This window comes from Ranitomeya imitator, chromosome 3 (genome assembly GCF_032444005.1).
Source record: "Ranitomeya imitator isolate aRanImi1 chromosome 3, aRanImi1.pri, whole genome shotgun sequence".
NCBI classification, from domain to species: domain Eukaryota; kingdom Metazoa; phylum Chordata; class Amphibia; order Anura; family Dendrobatidae; genus Ranitomeya; species Ranitomeya imitator.
This window is the reverse complement of record NC_091284.1, coordinates 768674831-768693963: the sequence shown is the minus strand read 5'-3', so window position 1 is coordinate 768693963 and position 19133 is coordinate 768674831. Positions and strand designations below refer to the sequence as shown.

Sequence of the window (19133 nt, the reverse complement as noted above, 5' to 3'; positions counted from 1 at the left end):
TGCCACCACGTTTCACTGTTGAGATTGTATTGGGCAGGTGATGAGCAGTGCCTGGTTTTCTCCACACATACTGCTTAGAATTATCACCAAAAAGGTCTATCTTCATCTCATCAGACCAGAGAATCTTATTTCTCATAGTCTGGGAGTCCTTCAAGTGTTTTTTATCAAACTCTATGCAGGCTTTCATATGTCTTGCACTGAGCAGAGGCTTCCGTCAGGCCACTCTGCAATAAAGGCCCGACTGGTGAAAGGCTGCAGTGAAAGTTGTGGAACTTTCTCCCATCTCCCTACTGCATCTGTGGAGCTCAGCCACAGTGATCTTCGGGTTCGTCTTTACCTCTCTCACCAAGGCTCTTCTCCCACGATTGCTCAGTTTGCCTGGACGGCCAGGTCTAGGAAGTCGTCTGGTGGTCCCAAACTTCTTACATTTAAGGATTATGGAGGCCACTGTGCTCTTAGGAACCTTGAGTACTGCAGAAATTCTTTTGTAACCTTGGCCAGATCTGTGCCTTGCCACAATTCTGTCTCTGAACTCCTTGGCCAGTTCCTTTGACCTCATGATTCTCATTTGGTCTGACATGCACTGTGAGCTGTGAGGTCTCATATAGACAGGTGTGTGCCTTTCCAAATCAAGTCCTATCAGATTAATTATGTGGATTCTAGTGGGGGTGGTATTTATGATATAAGGGGAGATAAGAATAAAATACAGACATCACCGAAAAGCCCTAGGCAAACAAATCCTGTAAAGACATCAGATAAGCCCTGCTTGTTAAATGGGAATCCGCTGTCTTGTGATTCCTTCCCAGAGAGCAGGGGCGAATTTTCACGCCCTGTTATGAAAGTTTCCAGAAAAATAGATGTGCCTCCATTGGTTGACCTTGATGTTGAATTCGGTGTTGAAGAACTCAGATTTCATCCGGGATCAACCCAAGATGCCAACAACCTTTTTGGACAATTCTCTTTTCACCATTCACCCTGACTCTCAACCTCTAGAGCCCCTTGTTAAGATCTTGGAATCCTCTTCTGTATTATCCTGTTCGGCACCCACACCGGAGGGCTTTGTGCCCAGGGTATGCCTGTCCTCTTTCGTAAATTCTATCCCTCCTGGTCTGGGATTGGAGAACAGAGCAATTGTTCCCCCCTCCCCTCCTCCAAAGGTGATTACCGAAATTAATTCCCTACCAACAGCGGGTACTTAAAGTTCTCCTCCCCCTCCTAAGTCCTATTAAGAACACAGAAAAAGTTATCTCAGTGGTTAATAGGTCCAAGATCACACATTTTTTTTCAGGTGGTCCCAGGACGGCAACCAAAAAGAAAAAGACATCTCGTGAGTATAGAGGAGGGAGAGGATGTAATAGGAGAGGTACCCGACCATTTAGATCAAATAGAGAAAAAACGGAAAAAATAATGTCTGTTTAACGGACCCCAAACAGCTTTCACATCCTGATACCATTGTGAGTGGTATTTTTAATTTGTCAGACAATCACCTCACCCCTGGTGAGATTTCCCTCCTTAGTATTGGTCTTTCCATCTGTCCGAACTACCAGATTAACATTTTTTCCCCTTTATCTTGATTTAAGCAAATTTTTTAGAAAAATGACTGTGCATCAACATTTTTTGTTGGTGGAGAGTAAACAATTAAAACCTGCCCCCGGTTCCCCTTCGAATACTAGTAGGGCACCACATTTGAAGAGGGGTTCACTTGATAATTTTCAACATGTACCAGTGCGTGGCAAGTCCAATTTTAACCCCCTCCATCATAAGGGTAATTTTTTAGAAGTTAGATCTAAAGGACTTAAGAACATTTGAACATCAAAAAAGAAGGGACAATTTGAGTCCTAGTGAAAGACAAGCCCTTGTACAAGTTGTCAACAAAGGAGCTGACAAAGGGGGGGTTGTCATCATGAATAAGGATTGGTATATTCCGGAAGGGAAGAGAATACTCAATGATCATCAGTATTATGAGGATTTAAAGGAGGACCCCACAATGTCTATCTTTCCAAAATATAAAGATCTAGTTAAGGAAACTGACCAGGGGGATATTCTAAACAAAAAAGAGAAAATATTTTTGAATGTTCAATCCTTCCAGACTCCACTTTTTTATTTTTTGCCGAAGATTCATAAGGATGTTAAGAACCCCCCTGGTCACTCGAATATCTCCAGTCTTAGGTCCATTACAGTGAACTTATCGCATTACATTGATTTGTTCTTACAGAAATATGTTTTGAATCATGGAATCCTACCTGAGGGAATCCACACATTTGATCAGTCTGCTCCAAACTCTTCCACCATTGACGGACTGTTTTCTCATCACACTTGATATTAAATCCCTTTACTCTAATATCAACCATGAGTTAGGTTTATTTGCTATTAATCATTATTTAATTAAGGATGATTTGATGCCGAATAAACAGAAAGAAATCATTCTGCACGGGATTTCCTTCATTCTTCAGAATAATGTTTTTTCCTTTGAGGGTACCTACTATCGCCAGTTGAGGGGCTGCGCAATGGGAACGAGGTTTGCCCCGAGTTATGCAAATCTCTTTATGAGGCTCTTAGAATCCACCCACATTGCGCAATCCTCTCTGGCTCCAACCACATCGTTCTATATCATCGCTTTATCGATGATTTGTTTTTTATATGGAGAGGCAGTAGGGAGGAAGCTATTGGGTTTGTGGCGCATTTGAACTCAAAATCTTGGGGGCTGTCTTTTACATCTAACATTGCTATCAGATTAATTAACCACAGCTGGACTCCAATGAAGGAGCAGAACCATTTCAAAGAGGATCACAAGGAAATGGACAGCATGTGACTTACATATATGAGTGTCTGAGCAAAGGGTCTGAATACTTATGACTATGTGATATTTCAGTTTTTCTTTTTTAACAAATTAGCAAAAATTGCTACATTTCTGTTTTTTTCAGTCAAGAAGGGGTGCAGAATGTATATTAATGAGAAAAAATGAACTTTTTTGAACTTACCAAATAGCTGCAATGAAACAAAGAGTGAAAAATGTAAAGGGGTCTGAATACTTTTCGTACCCACTGTATGTGTATATATATATATATATATATATATATATATATATATATATATATATATATATATAATATATATATAAATATATATATATATTTTTTTTTTACACAGGGTATACTCTTCTGTATATATACAGATACGGGGGTGATCTGCGGGGATAAGTGTGCAGGGTGATAGGAGAGCTTTATCTACTGCAAAATGCACAGAGGCAGTGAGTGACCAATAAAGTAGTGGCCAACCCCTTTAATTAATGCTTATTTTATAGAATTCTCTACTCTTGGACAGGTTTTGAAACATCACAGGAATGCATTTTAATACATTTGCATAGCAGAAGAAACTTTGCTTTTATTTTTATCTGTGTGTTGAGCCACCACTAAAGTGAGCATACAAGCTTACAATGGACTTATTAGCAATATACAGTAAGCTCATGAGCTCCTCCTAGTGGTTGATGAAGACAGACATAATTTTATTATTAAACTCTATGAAGTAAGTCACTAACGAATAAGGATTAGCAGAACCCTGATCCATCAGCCACGTCATTAGTCCGTGACTGCTGGACCCAAGTTCTACGAACTGAATTGTCTCCAGGTAGGAGGAGGTTCATAAGACTCTGGTGGCCACAGAGTACTAATGTGCCTACTGGACTAGGGTCATGCAAGTCTTTTTACTGAAAAGATTCTGACCTATTTACATAGCTAACTATGTCCACAGAATTCATCACTTTTTTAATGCTAAAACAATTGTGCAAAAGCCTTGATAAATTCCCCTCTACATCTGTAAAAGATTCGGAAATCTTTATCAGGAGCACCAATCTTAATAAACCTATATTTAGAAATTATTCCACAACGAATTTTAGATTTTTTTCCAGTGTTTCAGTGATGGAAAATTACTGCAAAAGTAGAGGTGAGCAAATATCCCGAAATTAGTTTCTTGCAGATGAATTTGATTCAGTAAACAGATTCAATTCAGACCACTCAAAATCAAAAGTTCCTCGTTTGCGGTGAAAAGGTCTTTATTCCAGACCACAAAGCATAAAAACAAATCGAAAGGAGAAAAAGGGTTAAAAAATAATAAGATACATTATACTCGCCTATCCTAGACTCATATGCAGTCATGGAGGGAGGAGCAGGAAGTAGGTAATTGACATCAATGACGTGCATCTCACCTCTCATGACCACGTGACGCTAATCCTTGCCAGAGATTACAATGAGATTACAATGAGTTCTGGAAGAACCGAAGACTGAGGTGGAGGTTTGGAGCTGCAGGGGAGGAGGTATTGTGTGACGGCGGTGGGTATAGACCCATTGCGCCACTGGCCTGGCTTACCCTAGAGGGGCGTAACTAAGTGACTACTTGGTGTTCACTAAGTGACGATAGGCATTGGTTGTTTGGGTAGTCATCAGGTGCGACTGCAGAGCACAACTGACCGAAGGGTCAGAGGAACAAGACGAAGTGCCAAGTGTAAAGACAGAGAGGAGGTAAGACAGTCTGAGGTCAGGGTGGTCAGCACAGGATTAAAACACGAAGCCGGGGTCAGGAGCAGAGGGAGAAGTCAGACAAAATGAGTGAACAAGCTGGGTCATTAAAAACAGAAACAAAAACAAACATGCACCTTTACAGATTACTAGAGACTGACTGAAACTTGCAACCTAAGTTCAGACATGGTGTGGAAGGAGGAGCTGCCTAACATACCCCCTGGTGGCAGGGAATAAGCCAGGGAAGCAAAATTCTACAAGACACAGAGGGTTAAATTTCTGCAGAGTATGGTTGCACCTCCCGATAGCCAGGTGTAGACTCTCCAGCCACATGAGGATGCATCTGTGCTAGGAGTGCTGCAAGAGGCTGTTCATCACGAGGGTCTGATACTGGAAGGAGCAAAGCGGTGAACACAGTGAGTAGGATGATGCTGAGAAGGTGTGCGAGTTACTGACGTGACAGTGTGAAAAGAATTTAGGGCCCAGGATAGGTGTGTATAATATATTTAATTATATTAATAATTTATTGGCCTGCAGAAGAAAAGGGCAAAATGGATTAGTTATAACTAGTGATGAGCGAGTATACTCGTTTCTCGGGTTTTCCTGAGCATGCTCGGGTGGTCTCCAAGTATTTATGACTGCTCGGAGATTTAGTTTTCCTTGCCGCAGCTGAATGATTTGCGGCTACTAGACAGCTTAATTACATGTGAGGGTTCCCTAGCAACCAGGCAACCCCCACATGTACTCAAGCTGGGTAGTAGCTATAAATCATTCAGCTACCGCGATGAAAACTAAATCTCCGAGCAGTCATAAATAATCAGAGACCACAGAACGTGCTCGGGAAAACCCAAGCAACTAGTACATTACGAGTGAATATGAAATTCCCCAAATTTTGGATTCGCTAAAATCCAAAATTTTACGGAAATTGATTTGTTATTGATTGATTTGTTCACCTTTACTCAAAAATCTGTTCATAAATAGGACACAGACCATATTTGTTGGGATAAAAAAGAAGACTTTACACCATAAGTAATGGTTGATTAAGCCAGTATACGACTTGTTGAAAAATGTCATGGCAACTAAGACAATCTTTCTAATTTCTGGCAGGATGGTGCTCACCAGTCGGAGGGTTAGGGTATCAGTTGGTCAGTGGCTTTAGTTCCTCATTGCTGTTGATTACCACTGCATTGTACACATGTATTTTTGTTAGTGAGTAGCATCCAAATTCTATAATATGTTACCGGATTCAGTTATTTTTACAAAAATTGTAAAACTAAGAATATCCTCACCTGAATGCTACTTGACATCACCATAAACAACCATTTCATATAGGAGCCACCAAACTAGTTACATCCAACATCACTGTCGGCCACCTAGTCATAGCCAGACATGAGCAGATGCCATATAATACATGGACAGAGTCGGCCAGGGCAGAGCAGCTCTCCATTTTGGGTCATGGGTGACAGACAGCACCTGCCCTAACATTCTCATGAACAGAGATAACGTTTATTAGAGAAGTGTGCGGTTCCAGTCCCCGGACCAGAGACTGGTGACGTATGGGTGGTTGGGACTGTCCAACGTTCACTTACCCATACGGTTAACTCAATGGGCCACATACATTTACTCTTTATGTAATAATCTATTTGTAGATCAGATATAGGATGTATGCGTGGCTAGTAAGACTTTCCAGCACGGGAACCAATATTTCGTGAGTAAAAATTAAAAAAAAATGTATGACTATTTAATAAAAAATAAATTAATTTTTTTCTCATAGAACATCTTTTTTGTGTTTCCATATAAAATGACAGTTATTCTATAGGAGATTTATTATTGATGTGTCTTGTGCAGAGGAGATAAGTCAGAATCCCCCATCCTGGATAGCGAGATATGCAGATACATGACACACAAACACTCAACAAATGCATCCGCTTTGTAACAGTGACAGCGCTGCTAAAGAATTATCCTCAGTCTTATAAAGGATAGAATGAATGGCTGTACCTCTCTCCATATCACATTCTGCCATGTACCTCCTCGTAAAACTGCAAAAAAAAAATCACAAATGTTAAATGTCAGCTTAAATTTAAAAAAAATAAATGATCATTTTTTTTCTTAAATCGGTTGCACACCTTATTTTACCAAATGTGTTGAGGACATGATGACAGGTTCTCCTATCCTGTAGTGTAAGCTCATCACTGGGCACATCTCCTGTCCACAATATGGCTGCTGATGGAGGAACATGTGACCAAATCTGCCCACCAGTTTCCTCCGGTTGGAAAACAGCTTTCTCATGGGCAGTGCTTTTAATTGGAGGAGGCTGATGGTCAGGTTTGGTCACATGCTCCTCCACCAGCGGCTATATTGTGGACAGGAGAGCTTTGCAGTCTGTAATGAAGACTACAATAACAAGTCCAGGAGGAGAACCTGTAAAGTTTTATTCAGACATTCGTGCATATCGGTCCAAGATCAGACCACAGTGCAAGGACTGGTCTCAAGTCTCCCAACTGGAGCATGACAGCCTCATTTATCCCATCTCAGACCAATTTGCACAGACATCTGCATGCGCCCTAACACTCATATATTAGTAAGTGCCAAAAAAATCATGGTTCCCAACACCAACACATCTGCTATCACTTTTCTGGAAATGTTCTGTTTAAGGATGTCTTCACACTGCATTCAGGCATCCATTCAGTGGCTCCATTGCGGCTTACAGCCAAACCCCAGACAAAACAGGTTCAGGCAAATACGCGGATGGGGACATATACTATAATGATGCCGAGAGAGCCAACGTGTCTAAATCTACCAAAGCCCTCATTCTCCTGTAATAAAACTAAAATAAAAAAGAACAATATCCCTCACCTGTCCGTCGTTCTGTCCCACGCCGTAATCCATGTCTAGGGGAAAAACAGTTTTCAACCTGGACGGTGCCAAGATGTGACTGTCCAGGCTGAGAACCACTAGTTAATGAGCTGCTGCGAGCGCAGCCTCAGTGACGTCATCGAGGTTACCTCCAGTCACTGAGGCTGCGTTCCCAGCCGGGCTGAACTTCCGTGACCTTGGTGAGATCCCCGCTAGCACCATGAGAAGAAGAATGAATGAAAAGATTGAGTCAACTTTTCATCTCGCTTCAGGGGCGATTTTCATATTTGCTACAGGTGAGTTTGAAGAGCATCATATTCTTGAAACAAAGTCGTTTATCCACAATTTTGAAAAGGTGACAACAATTTTGTCCGGTCCACTTTTATGCAAAATTATGTCCAATTTGCCTTTTTTCCTTCTTTTTTTTCTGCTGTTCCAATGCATACAAAGGAAATAATCATGTGTATAACAGAACATGTCTAATTGCAATAATTTTCTGGGAGAAATATCTCACTATCTGGAACAATTTCAAGTGTGCCAACACTTTTCGCCATGACTGTGATGGGCATAACAAAAACAGTTTTTCTCTAAGACCAGTTTCTATAATGTTGTACACGTACCGATTGTTCTCTTGTTATTAACTGTATTGTCCGCCTTGTGTCTTTTCTGTAGAGAAAAAAAAAGGGCAGTTGACAGTAAACAATCCTAGGATATACAAAATATACACAATTATTCTTTATCAATATATCTGTGACAAAACTAATATTTTACACATATGAAATTAAATTATTCATAATAATAGTACATATTTAGAATAGTAGATCCATTTCCCTTTGACGACGATTCTGAACCAAACAATGCAGGAAGCCTCCCAGCTGCAGCACATGTAGAGAATCCGCATTAATTACATTTACACATGTGGAGTTTATGATTAATGATCCCGGAGGAGGCTCGTATTTCTCATGATGGGTTCTTACCATCAATAATGGCATGGACGTATTCTTCCCGAGTATGAAATCAGGAAATCCTACAAAGTTTTCGACACTCAGATTCATTTTTTCGACACAACATTCTGTGGTTTATTTATTTCCGATCTACAGCTTACAAATCGCTAATAAGATTAACATTTCGCTTTAACATTAGCCAAATCCTTTTCTTTGAAGTGACAGAGATCAGAAAAATCCTAGTATAAACTGGACCTGCAATTTCTATCACAGTATATTTATTTTAGCATTCCGTTTAGGGTTCTTGTCGTTCCTGAGATTTATAGCTTTACCTATACTGTGGCGTTGCTCAAATTCTTCATTGGTGTTCTATTTCAAGTGCCAAATAAGAAAAATTGCACTTGCAGAAGGTAGTTTGATAATTTTACGTTACAACAATAAATTGTCTAATTGGACTCAAAAAAATTGAAAATGCTTTTGTCACGGGGTTACCGCGACAGTGTGGAGCCAGAAGACCGCAGCGTCTGATTGCTTCTACTCCGGCGCTGAGAAGAAGCACTTCTCCTTCATTTTAAATGGGTTTATTCCTTCTGGCAGAACAGGGGTTAATCGGCCATGTTGGAAATCCTTGTGCCCACAGCTGAGCTCAGTTAGCCACGCCCTTCCCCTTTATAATCTGGGCTGCTACAAATCTTTGTCAGAGCTAGCATTTGCTGCATGGCTAATGGAGGGAGGTCATATGAGAAGAAGAGTTGGAGGAGTAATCTGTGACTGTTGCTTGGTTTGTGTGTGTGGTAATTCCCTGTCCTTCTCTATTTTGTTTTTTTCCCCTACCTCCAGGCCCCGCTGCACTCCTCTGTTATATGTGAGGGAATATTTTGTATGCCTGGTGTGTTCTGTTAACTCTTGTTTGTCTTACCTTGTTTGTCGGGTTGGTGTACTACGGTGAACAGTTTTGTCCCTCTTCCCAGGGTGGGGGAAGTGAACAGATGGAAGGTTAACTCATAAGATAAGGCAAAGGAGGAGCCCCCGACATCTTCACCTTCAGATGTGTCCCGGGGACTAGGGCGCCCCCTAGTGTTAGGGACAGGGAAGGAGCCATTCGCCCCAGGTGACCCGACAGCTGTGTCGTGACAGCTTTGCCATCTTCTTATATATTTCTCCTGCTTTGTGGGCCTCCACCATTTTTATTTTCAGAGTGCTTGGCAGATGCTTAGAAAAACCCATGGCTGCTGTTTTTTGGCACAAGGTTAGAGGACGCTGGGTGTTTATAAAGCTGGGAAATTTGTGTCACCTGGCCTTTCCTAATGAAGATGGTGAACATGCCATAAAATACAAAGGAAATGTGTCATCTTTAACTTTAGCCCTTTTAAAGATCATTTCATCTCCAACTTCCTTAACTGTTCACAATAACAATAATTTTGACCATTTGTGCCTAAACTTTTACATTCCACTGTAATGAAAAATGTTGCAGGCCTTAGAAAATGGTTACACAAGTGAATTTTTTTTTCCAACAATTAAATCAGAAAATAAACTACATGAGTTTGATCTCACTGTAATCATACACACCTGGACAATTATGTTGATGAGTTTTTTTTTTACCTTACAATGAATACTGTAAAAACCAAACATCAAATTTTTTTTCACAATTGCAACACACTTGGATTTTTTTTCCATTTCTCACCATGGAAAAACAAAAACCCTCACTGTTGCCCTGATCCACTCCCGCCTTGACTACTGTAATTTTCTATTAATTGGCTTCCCAATCACTTGACTTTCTCCAGTCCATCCATAATGCATGAGCCAGGGTCATCTATCTGGCTAATCGGTACTCGGGCGAGATATTTGTATTGTCCCCTTATATACTTATACATGGTTATTAGATCGCCCCTCAGTCGTCTTTTTTCTAGACTAAATAATCCTAATTTCGCTAATCTATCTGGGTATTGTAGTTCTCCCATCCCCTTTATTAATTTTGTTGCCCTCCTTTGTACTCTCTCTAGTTCCATTATATCCTTCCTGAGCACCGGTGCCCAAAACTGGACACAGTACTCCATGTGCGGTCTAACTAGGGATTTGTACAGAGGCAGTATAATGCTCTCATCATGTGTATCCAGACCTCTTTTAATGCACCCCATGATCCTGTTTGCCTTGGCAGCTGCTGCCTGGCACTGGCTGCTCCAGGTAAGTTTATCATTAAATAGGATCATTTCTGTTTATCGAGCTAACCGCTTATTACGCTCCGCAAGCAGCCTTCGACTAACATCCGCACTAATCCGTACCTCCCACTCCCGGCTCCAAGATTTCTCAAGTAGCACCAATACTCTGGAATGCTCTACCCCAAATCAGGACTAACCACAAATTATACAGTTTTAGACACTCCCTAAAAACACATCTCTTTAGAGCGGCCTATCACGTTATATTAAACTCCACTGCACCCAAAAGCAGCACACATACTGGCTGTTGACAACCTCATGCGGCCTTTATCTATCCCCATTCCCTCTAGATGGCTGGACAATCATTGTAAGTAAGCCCCTGTACTTTGTGTCTCCCCCCACCTCATTGTAGATTGTAAGCTCTCGCGAGCGTATAGCAAATGTGGTGCCAATATTCAAAAAGGGGACAAAAACTGAACTTGGTAATTATCGGCCAGTAAGCTTAACCTCTACTGTGGGTAAAATCCTGGAGGGCATTCTAAGGGATGCTATACTGGAGTATCTGAAGAGGAATAACCTCATGACCCAGTATCAGCACAGGTTTACTAGGGACCGTTCATGTCAGACTAATCTGATCAGCTTCTATGAAGAGGTAAGTTCCGGATTGGACCAAGGGAACCCAGTGGACGTAGTGTATATGGACTTTTCAAAAGCTTTTGACACACAAAAGGTTGATACATAAAATGAGAATAATGGGGACAGGGGAAAATATGTGTAAGTGGGTAAAGAGCTGGCTCAGGGATAGGAAACAAAGGGTGGTTATTAAAGGAGCACACTCGGACTGGGTAGCGGTTAGCAGTGGGGTACCACAGGGGTCTGTCTTGGGCCCTCTTCTTTTTAAAATATTTATTAATGACCTTGTAGGGGGCATTCAGAGCAGAATTTCAATATTTGCAGATGACACTAAACTCTGCAGGGTAATCAATACAGGAGGACAATTTTATATTACAGGATGATTTATGTAACCTAGAAGCTTGGGCTGATAAATGGCAAATGAGCTTTAATGGGGATAAATGTAAGGTCATGCACTTGGGTAGAAGTAATAAGATGTATAACTATGTGCTTAATTCTAAAACTCTGGGCAAAACCGTCAATGAAAAAGACCTGGGAGTATGGGTGGATGACTAACTCACATTTAGTGGCCGGTGTCAGTCAGCTGCTACAAAGGTAAATAAAATAATGGGATGCATTAAAAGAGGCATAGATGCACATGAGGAGAACATAATTTTACCTCTATACAAGTCACTAGTTCGACCACACTTAGAATACTGTGCACAGTTCTGGTCTCCGGTGTATAAGAAAGACATAGCTGAACTGGAGCGGGTGCAGAGAAGAGCGACCAAGGTTATCTGAGGACTGGGGGTCTGCAATACCAAGATAGGTTATTACACTTGGGGCTATTTAGTTTGGAAAAACGAAGGCTAAGGGGTGATCTTATTTTAATGTATAAATATATGAGGGGACAGTACAAAGACCTTTCTGATGATCTTTTTAATCATAGACCTGAAACCGGGACAAGGGGGCATCCTCTACGTCTGGAGGAAAGAAGGTTTAAGCATAATTACAGACGCAGATTCTTTACTGTAAGAGCAGTGAGACTACGGAACTCTCTGCCGTATGATGTTGTAATGAGTGATTCATTACTAAAATTTAAGAGGGGACTAGATGCCTTTCATGAAAAGTATAATGTTACAGGGTATATATACTAGATTCCTTGTTAGGCCGGTTTCACACGTCAGTGGCTCCGGTACGTGAGGTGACAGTTTCCTCACGTACCGAAGCCACTGACACACGTAGACACATTGAAATCAATGCGTCTGTGCAGATGTCATTGATTTTTTGCGGACCGTGTATCCGTGTGCAAAACACGGAGACATGTCAGTGTTCGTGGGAGCGCACGTATTACACGGACCCATTAAAGTCAATGGGTCCGTGTAAAACACCAATAGGGGTGGAGCTGCATATTCATCACTGTAATGGGCGGCACCACGTGACCGCTCATACAGGAGAAGGTGCGGCAAGGACAGCCGGGTGAGTATTTTATTAACAGCGGGCGGGCGCACAGGGGGTGGGAGGGGGGTGGGGACAGGGATCTTTATTTTAAACACGAAAAAAAAAAAAAAGGATTTTTCATATCTTCTCGCCAGCGAACGTTGCTGGAGAGAAGATATGAATGGCGGCTTCAGCACCAGATGCAGGGGACAGCGCTTATCTCTAGCGCTGTCTCCTGCACGCTCCGTGTGGTACCCAGTTGGCACACGGACGGCACACGTGTGCCGCAAGTGTGCCACACGGATGGCCTACGTGAGCTCACGAACACACGGACACGGATAACTCCGGTACCGATTTTTCCGGTACCGGAATTATCTGGACGTGTGAGACTGGCCTTAGGGTGTTGATCCAGGGAACTAGTCTGATTGCCGTATGTGGAGTCGGGAAGGAATTTTTTTCCCCAATGTGGAGCTTACTATTTGCCACATGGGTTTTTTTTGCCTTCCTCTGGATCAACATGTTAGGGCATGTTAGGTTAGGCTATGGGTTGAACTAGATGGACTTAAAGTCTTCCTTCAACCTTAATAACTATGTTACCATGAGCGGGGTCATCATTATCATTGCTTTAATTATTGTTTTATCTTTAATGTTGTTACTTATGACTTGTATATGAACTGTTGAATTGTAAGGCGCTGCGGAATAAGTCGGCACTTTATAACTAAAGATGTATTATTATTATTACCTCATGCTGCGAAATAAAAAACGAAACCTCAAATGGCTGTGTAGGAAGAAATTTTTTTTTTATAGTTATAGCTGTTGGAAAAAGGGAAGTAAAAACAAAAGTGAAAAAAAACTAAATTTCAGGTCAGGAATTGGTTAAAAACTACCTAGCAGAACTGAAGAAAGCACTGAAAAACAGCAAGGAAATTTCCTGTGGATTAGTCTTGAAAAATCATGTAGGATGTTCTAATATATAAAGCTGAATGTGTGTGTGTATGTGTGTGTGTGTGTGTGTATGTATGTCCGGGATTGGCATCTGCACCGTCAGCCACAAAATTTTGCACAGTCACACGTCTGGACCCCGAGAGCGTCATAGGCTATGTTGTGAGGTGAAATTTTAACCCCGCGCTTTCCAATTCACCAAACAATTTTGCCCCTATCTACATAATGGGAAAAAATGAAAGGAAAAGTGTAGGAGGCAAATTGACAGCTGCCAGATGTGAACAAGGGGGACTTAAAGAATGAGAGCGATGGCGCCAAAGAGTATATACCGTACAGTTGCTAAGGTGGGGCCCTGACATGGGATACTCACCACACACGGGGATATGAACACACACACAAAATGCACCACACACTACCACGTGCTTGAACACATATTACCCTCAGCACACATTTCACCACAAATACACCAACCTCGCCACATAAAAGTCGAAACACAAAAGTCGCCGCTCAAAACTCGCCACGCGCAGAACTCGCCACATGCAAAAACTAGGCGCTTGCAAAACTCGCCACAAGTGCAAAACTCACCTCATGGAAAACTCGCCACACGCAAAACTTGCACACGCAGAAAAATTGCCACATGCACAAAAGTTGCAACACATGCAAAAGTTGCCTCACACAAAACTTGCACATACTCAAAAGGCACCACACATAAAACTCGCCACGCGCAAAACTCGCCATGCGCAAAACTTGCTGCACACAACTTGCTACACTAACCTGTCACATGCAACTCGACACACAAAAAGTTGCTACACGCATGTTGCCACACAAAACTCATTTCACAAAAGTCGCTACATGCATGTCGCCACACGCAACTCAACACACACAACTTGACAAACGAAACTCGCCCTAAAACACACACAAGTCTGGTCTTATCCTTCAAAAATAAAAATCTGATTAATAAGCAGACAAACTACAACAAATGTACCATATAGGAAATACGGCAGCTGTTAGTCACATGACCTGTCTATTATGTGTATGTGTGAGCTAATATATACTGCCAGGGGGAGGGCTTCCTGTTGGCTGGGGATTTATCAGGCTGCCAATTTAGCTTACAAATACTGAGGTAAAAATACTGAGCAAATAACGTGTGAACGAGGTCTAATACAGGAGGAGATGACACACAGGTATATACTATATACAGGGGAGATGACACACAGATATATACTATATACAAGAGAGATGACACACAGGTATATACTATATAGAGGAGATGACATACAGGTACATATATATACAGGAGGAGATGACATACAGGTATATACTATATACAGGAGGAGATGACACACAGGTATATACTATATACATGAGCAGATGACCTACAGGTATATACTATATACAGGAGGAGATGACATACAGGTATATGCTATATATAGAAGATGACATGCAGGTATATACTATATACAGGAGGAGATGACACACAGATATATACTATATACAGGGGAGATGACACACAGGTATATACTATATACAGGAGGAGATGACATACAGGTATATACTATATATAGGGGAGATGACACACAGCAGGTATATACTATATACAGGGGAGATGACATACAGGTATATACTATATACAGGAGATGACATACAGATGTATACTATATATAAGGGAGATGACAAACATGTATATACTGAGGTGATGAGGTGAAAATGAGAGGTGTGAGGTGAAAATGAAAAGGTGTGAGTGCAAAATGAGAGGAGTGAGGAAAAATAGTGGAGTGATCAGAAAATGACAGATGTGAGGTTGAAATGACAAGTGTTAGGGGGGAATGAGAGGAGTGAGGGAGAAAATGAGAGGAGTGAGGGGGAAAATGAGAGGTGTGAGGGAGAAAATGAAAGATGTGATTGGGAAAATGAGAGGCGTGATGGGAAAATAAGAGAAGTGAGGTGCTATAACTAACCACAGATATTTACTATGCCCAGGCAACGCTGGGCTCTTCAGCTAGTCTCAAATAATTCCTAACTGCGGATGAATATAGATAAATCTACAGGGGATTTCAGTATCAGGAAAGTGGATGAGATTTTGCAAATCTCATTCATAAACCTCAGACTTCAGCACGGAACAGACATGCAGCGTATACGATTGCAAATTTTATTGTGAATTTTCCTCACCAATTTCACCCCTTTCAATGTATGTAGCAGTAAATCTGGATGAAAATCAGCATCCAAACGTTTCACTCGGAATCGCAGCGGATTTGCTGCTAAGTCTGCAGCAGAAATAATCCAGTGTGTGTGGACCTACAGTAAGTATGAAGGACAGGGCCGCCATCAGGGCATTACAGCCGTGACTGACATATGGGGCCCGGTGAGCAGAGGGGGCCCGCATCGGGCCCCCTCTTACCTGCTCACCGGGCCCCTACCGGCAGCCGCAGGCTGAACCGGGCCCTTAGCGGCGGCCGGCGCTGCAGCTGTACGCTATTGACATGCGGGCCCGCACGTCAATAGTTAACAGCCGCCAGCCGCAGCGTGCAGGTCGCCGGCGTCTGACGTCATTGTCAGTCGCCGGCGAGTGCACAGTGCAGCTGCGTGGAGAGATCAGGAGCGCGGCAGGTAAGCAGAACTTTTTTCTTTTTCTATTGAGAGCGGCGATCCGGGGGGGGGGGACAGAAGGCTGGACACAGAGGGGGCAGTAAAGCTGGACACAGAGGGGGCATGAGGCCGCTGGACAAAGGAGGGCAGTAAAGCTGGACAACGGGGGCAGAAGGCTGGACACAGAGGGGGCAGTAAAGCTGGACACAGAGGGGGCAGAAGGCCGCTGGACACGGGGGGCAGAAGGCCGCTGGACACAGAGGGGGCAGTAAAGCTGGACACAGGGGGGGCAGTAAAGCTGGACACGGGGGGCAGAAGGCCGCTGGACACAGGGGGGCAGTAAAGCTGGACACAGGGGGGGCAGAAGGCTGGACATAGAGGGGGCAGTAAAGCTGGATACAGGGGGGGCAGAAGGCTGGACACAGAGGGGGCAGTAAAGCTGGACACAGAGGGGGCAGTAAAGCTGGACACAGGGGGGGCAGAAGGCCGCTGGACACAGGGGGCAGTAAAGCTGGACACAGGGGGGGCAGAAGGCTGGACACAGGGGGGCAGTAAAGCTGGACACAGGGGGGCAGAAGGCTGGACACAGAGGGGGCAGTAAAGCTGGACACGGGGGGCAGAAGGCCGCTGGACACAGGGGGGCAGTAAAGCTGGACACAGGGGGGGCAGAAGGCTGGACACAGAGGGGGCAGTAAAGCTGGACACGGGGGGGCAGAAGGCTGGACACAGAGGGGGCAGTAAAGCTGGACACAGAGGGGGCAGTAAAGCTGGACACGGGGGGCAGAAGGCCGCTGGACACAGGGGGGCAGTAAAGCTGGACACAGGGGGGGCAGAAGGCTGGACACAGGGGGGCAGTAAAGCTGGACACAGGGGGGGCAGAAGGCTGGACACAGAGGGGGCAGTAAAGCTGGACACGGGGGGCAGAAGGCTGGACACAGGGGGGCAGTAAAGCTGGACACAGAGGGGGCAGTAAAGCTGGACACAGAGGGGGCAGAAGGCCGCTGGACACAGGGGGGCAGTAAAGCTGGACACAGGGGGGGCAGAAGGCTGGACACAGGGGGCAGTAAAGCTGGACACAGGGGGGCAGAAGGCTGGACACAGAGGGGGCAGTAAAGCTGGACACAGAGGGGGCAATAAAGCTGGACACAGGGGGGCAGAAAGCCGCTGGACACAGGGAGGCAGTAAAGCTGGACACAGAGGGGGCAGTAAAGCTGGACACAGGGGGGGCAGAAGGCCGCTGGACACAGGGGGGCAGTAAAGCTGGACACAGGGGGGCAATAAAGCTGGACACAGGGGGGGCATAAGGCTGGACACAGAGGGGGCAGTAAAGCTGGACACAGAGGGGGCAGTAAAGCTGGACACAGGGGGGCAGAAGGCCGCTGGACACAGGGGGGCAGTAAAGCTGGACACAGGGGGGGCAGAAGGCTGGACACAGGGGGGGCAGTAAAGCTGGACACAGGGGGGGCAGAAGGCTGGACACAGAGGGGGCAGTAAAGCTGGACACAGAGGGGGCAGTAAAGCTGGACACAGGGGGGCAGAAGGCTGCTGGACACGGGGGCAGTAAAGCTGGACACAGGGGGGCAGAAGGCTGGACACAGAGGGGCAGTAAAGCTGGACACAGGGGGGGCAGAAGGCTGGACACAGGGGGGCAGTAAAGCTGGACACAGGGGGGGCAGAAGGCTGGACACAGAGGGGGCAGTAAAGCTGAACACAGAGGGGGCAGTAAAGCTGGACACGGGGCAGAAGGCCGCTGGACACGGGGGAAGTAAAGCTGGACACAGGGGGGGCAGAAGGCTGGACACAGAGGGGGCAGTAAAGCTGGACACAGGGGGGGCAGAAGGCTGAACACGGGGGCAGTAAAGCTGGACACAGGGGGGGCAGAAGGCTGGACACAGAGGGGGCAGTAAAGCTGGACACAGAGGGGACAGTAAAGCTGGACACAGGGGGGGCAGAAAGCTGGACACAGAGGGGGCAGAAAGCTGGACACGGGGGGGGGCAGAAAGCTGGACACAGGGGGGGGCAGAAAGCTGGACACAGGGGGGGGGCAGAAAGCTGGACACAGGAGGGGGGGCAGAAAGCTGGACACGGGGGGGCAGAAAGCTGGACACAGGGGGGGCAGAAAGCTGGACACGTGGGGGGCAGAAAGCTGGACACGGGGCAGAGTGCTGGACAGAGATGGGGCAGAGTGCTGGACAGAGATGGGGCAGAGTGCTGGACAGAGATGGGGCAGAGTGCTGGACAGAGATGGGGCAGGATTGGACAGAGATGGGGCAGAGTGTTGGACAGAGATGGGGCAGAGTGCTGGACAGAGATGGGGCAGAGTGCTGGACATAGATGGGGCAGAGTGCTGGACAGAGATGGGGCAGAGTGCTGGACATAGATGGGGCAGAGTGCTGGACAGAGATGGGGCAGAGTGCTGGACAGAGATGGGGCAGAGTGCTGGACAGAGATGGGGCAGAGTGCTGGACACAGATGGGGCAGAGTGCTGGACATAAATGGGGCAGGATTGGAAACAGATGGGGCAGAATGGAGACAGATGGGGCAAGATTGGAGACAGATGGGGCAGGATGGAAACAGATGAGGCAGGATGGGGAGATCATATGGGGCAGAATGGATACTCATGAGGGCAGGATGGGAGAACATATGGCTGGAGCCTGGAATGAGACACACGGGGGCTAGGATGGCGAATATTACCATAGGGGCTAATTAAGGGATATTATTATTGCAGTGATGTATTTATTTTATTTTTTGAGTATACTGTTTTAAATGGGGGGGCGGTCCTGTTACTGTGTAGAGTGATACTATGTTGCCTTCTTCATGTGGTGTAATGTAGAAGTTGGGAAAATTAAGTAATGTGTTCTACAAGCGGAACTCGAGATAACTGTTTTATTTCCTGCAGAGACGAGTCCTGGCTGGATGAAGTGATGGCGGTCTGTGCTGGATGAAAGATGAAGGACTTCACCTAGAGACGTCACTGGTGAGTCAGTGTTACCTATACACTGACACTATACACTGTATACTATATACAGAGGTCCTGTGTACAATGTCACCAGTGATCACTGTATTACCTGTACACAGACACT

General features: G+C 44.7%; 1 protein-coding gene across 3 annotated transcripts in view; it reads right to left on the bottom strand.

Moving 5' to 3' along the window:
* Window positions 1-19133, bottom strand: part of ATP8A2 (ATPase phospholipid transporting 8A2) — a 1056467-nt gene that overhangs the window by 786968 nt on the left and 250366 nt on the right. For all 3 annotated transcript variants that reach the window (XM_069759054.1, XM_069759055.1, XM_069759056.1), the window contains 2 exons: window positions 7991-8036; window positions 6513-6553 (listed from right to left, as the gene is read on the bottom strand). In XM_069759054.1, coding sequence (XP_069615155.1) covers window positions 6513-6553; window positions 7991-8036 — 87 coding nt within the window. The remainder of the gene's footprint in view (window positions 1-6512; window positions 6554-7990; window positions 8037-19133) is intronic.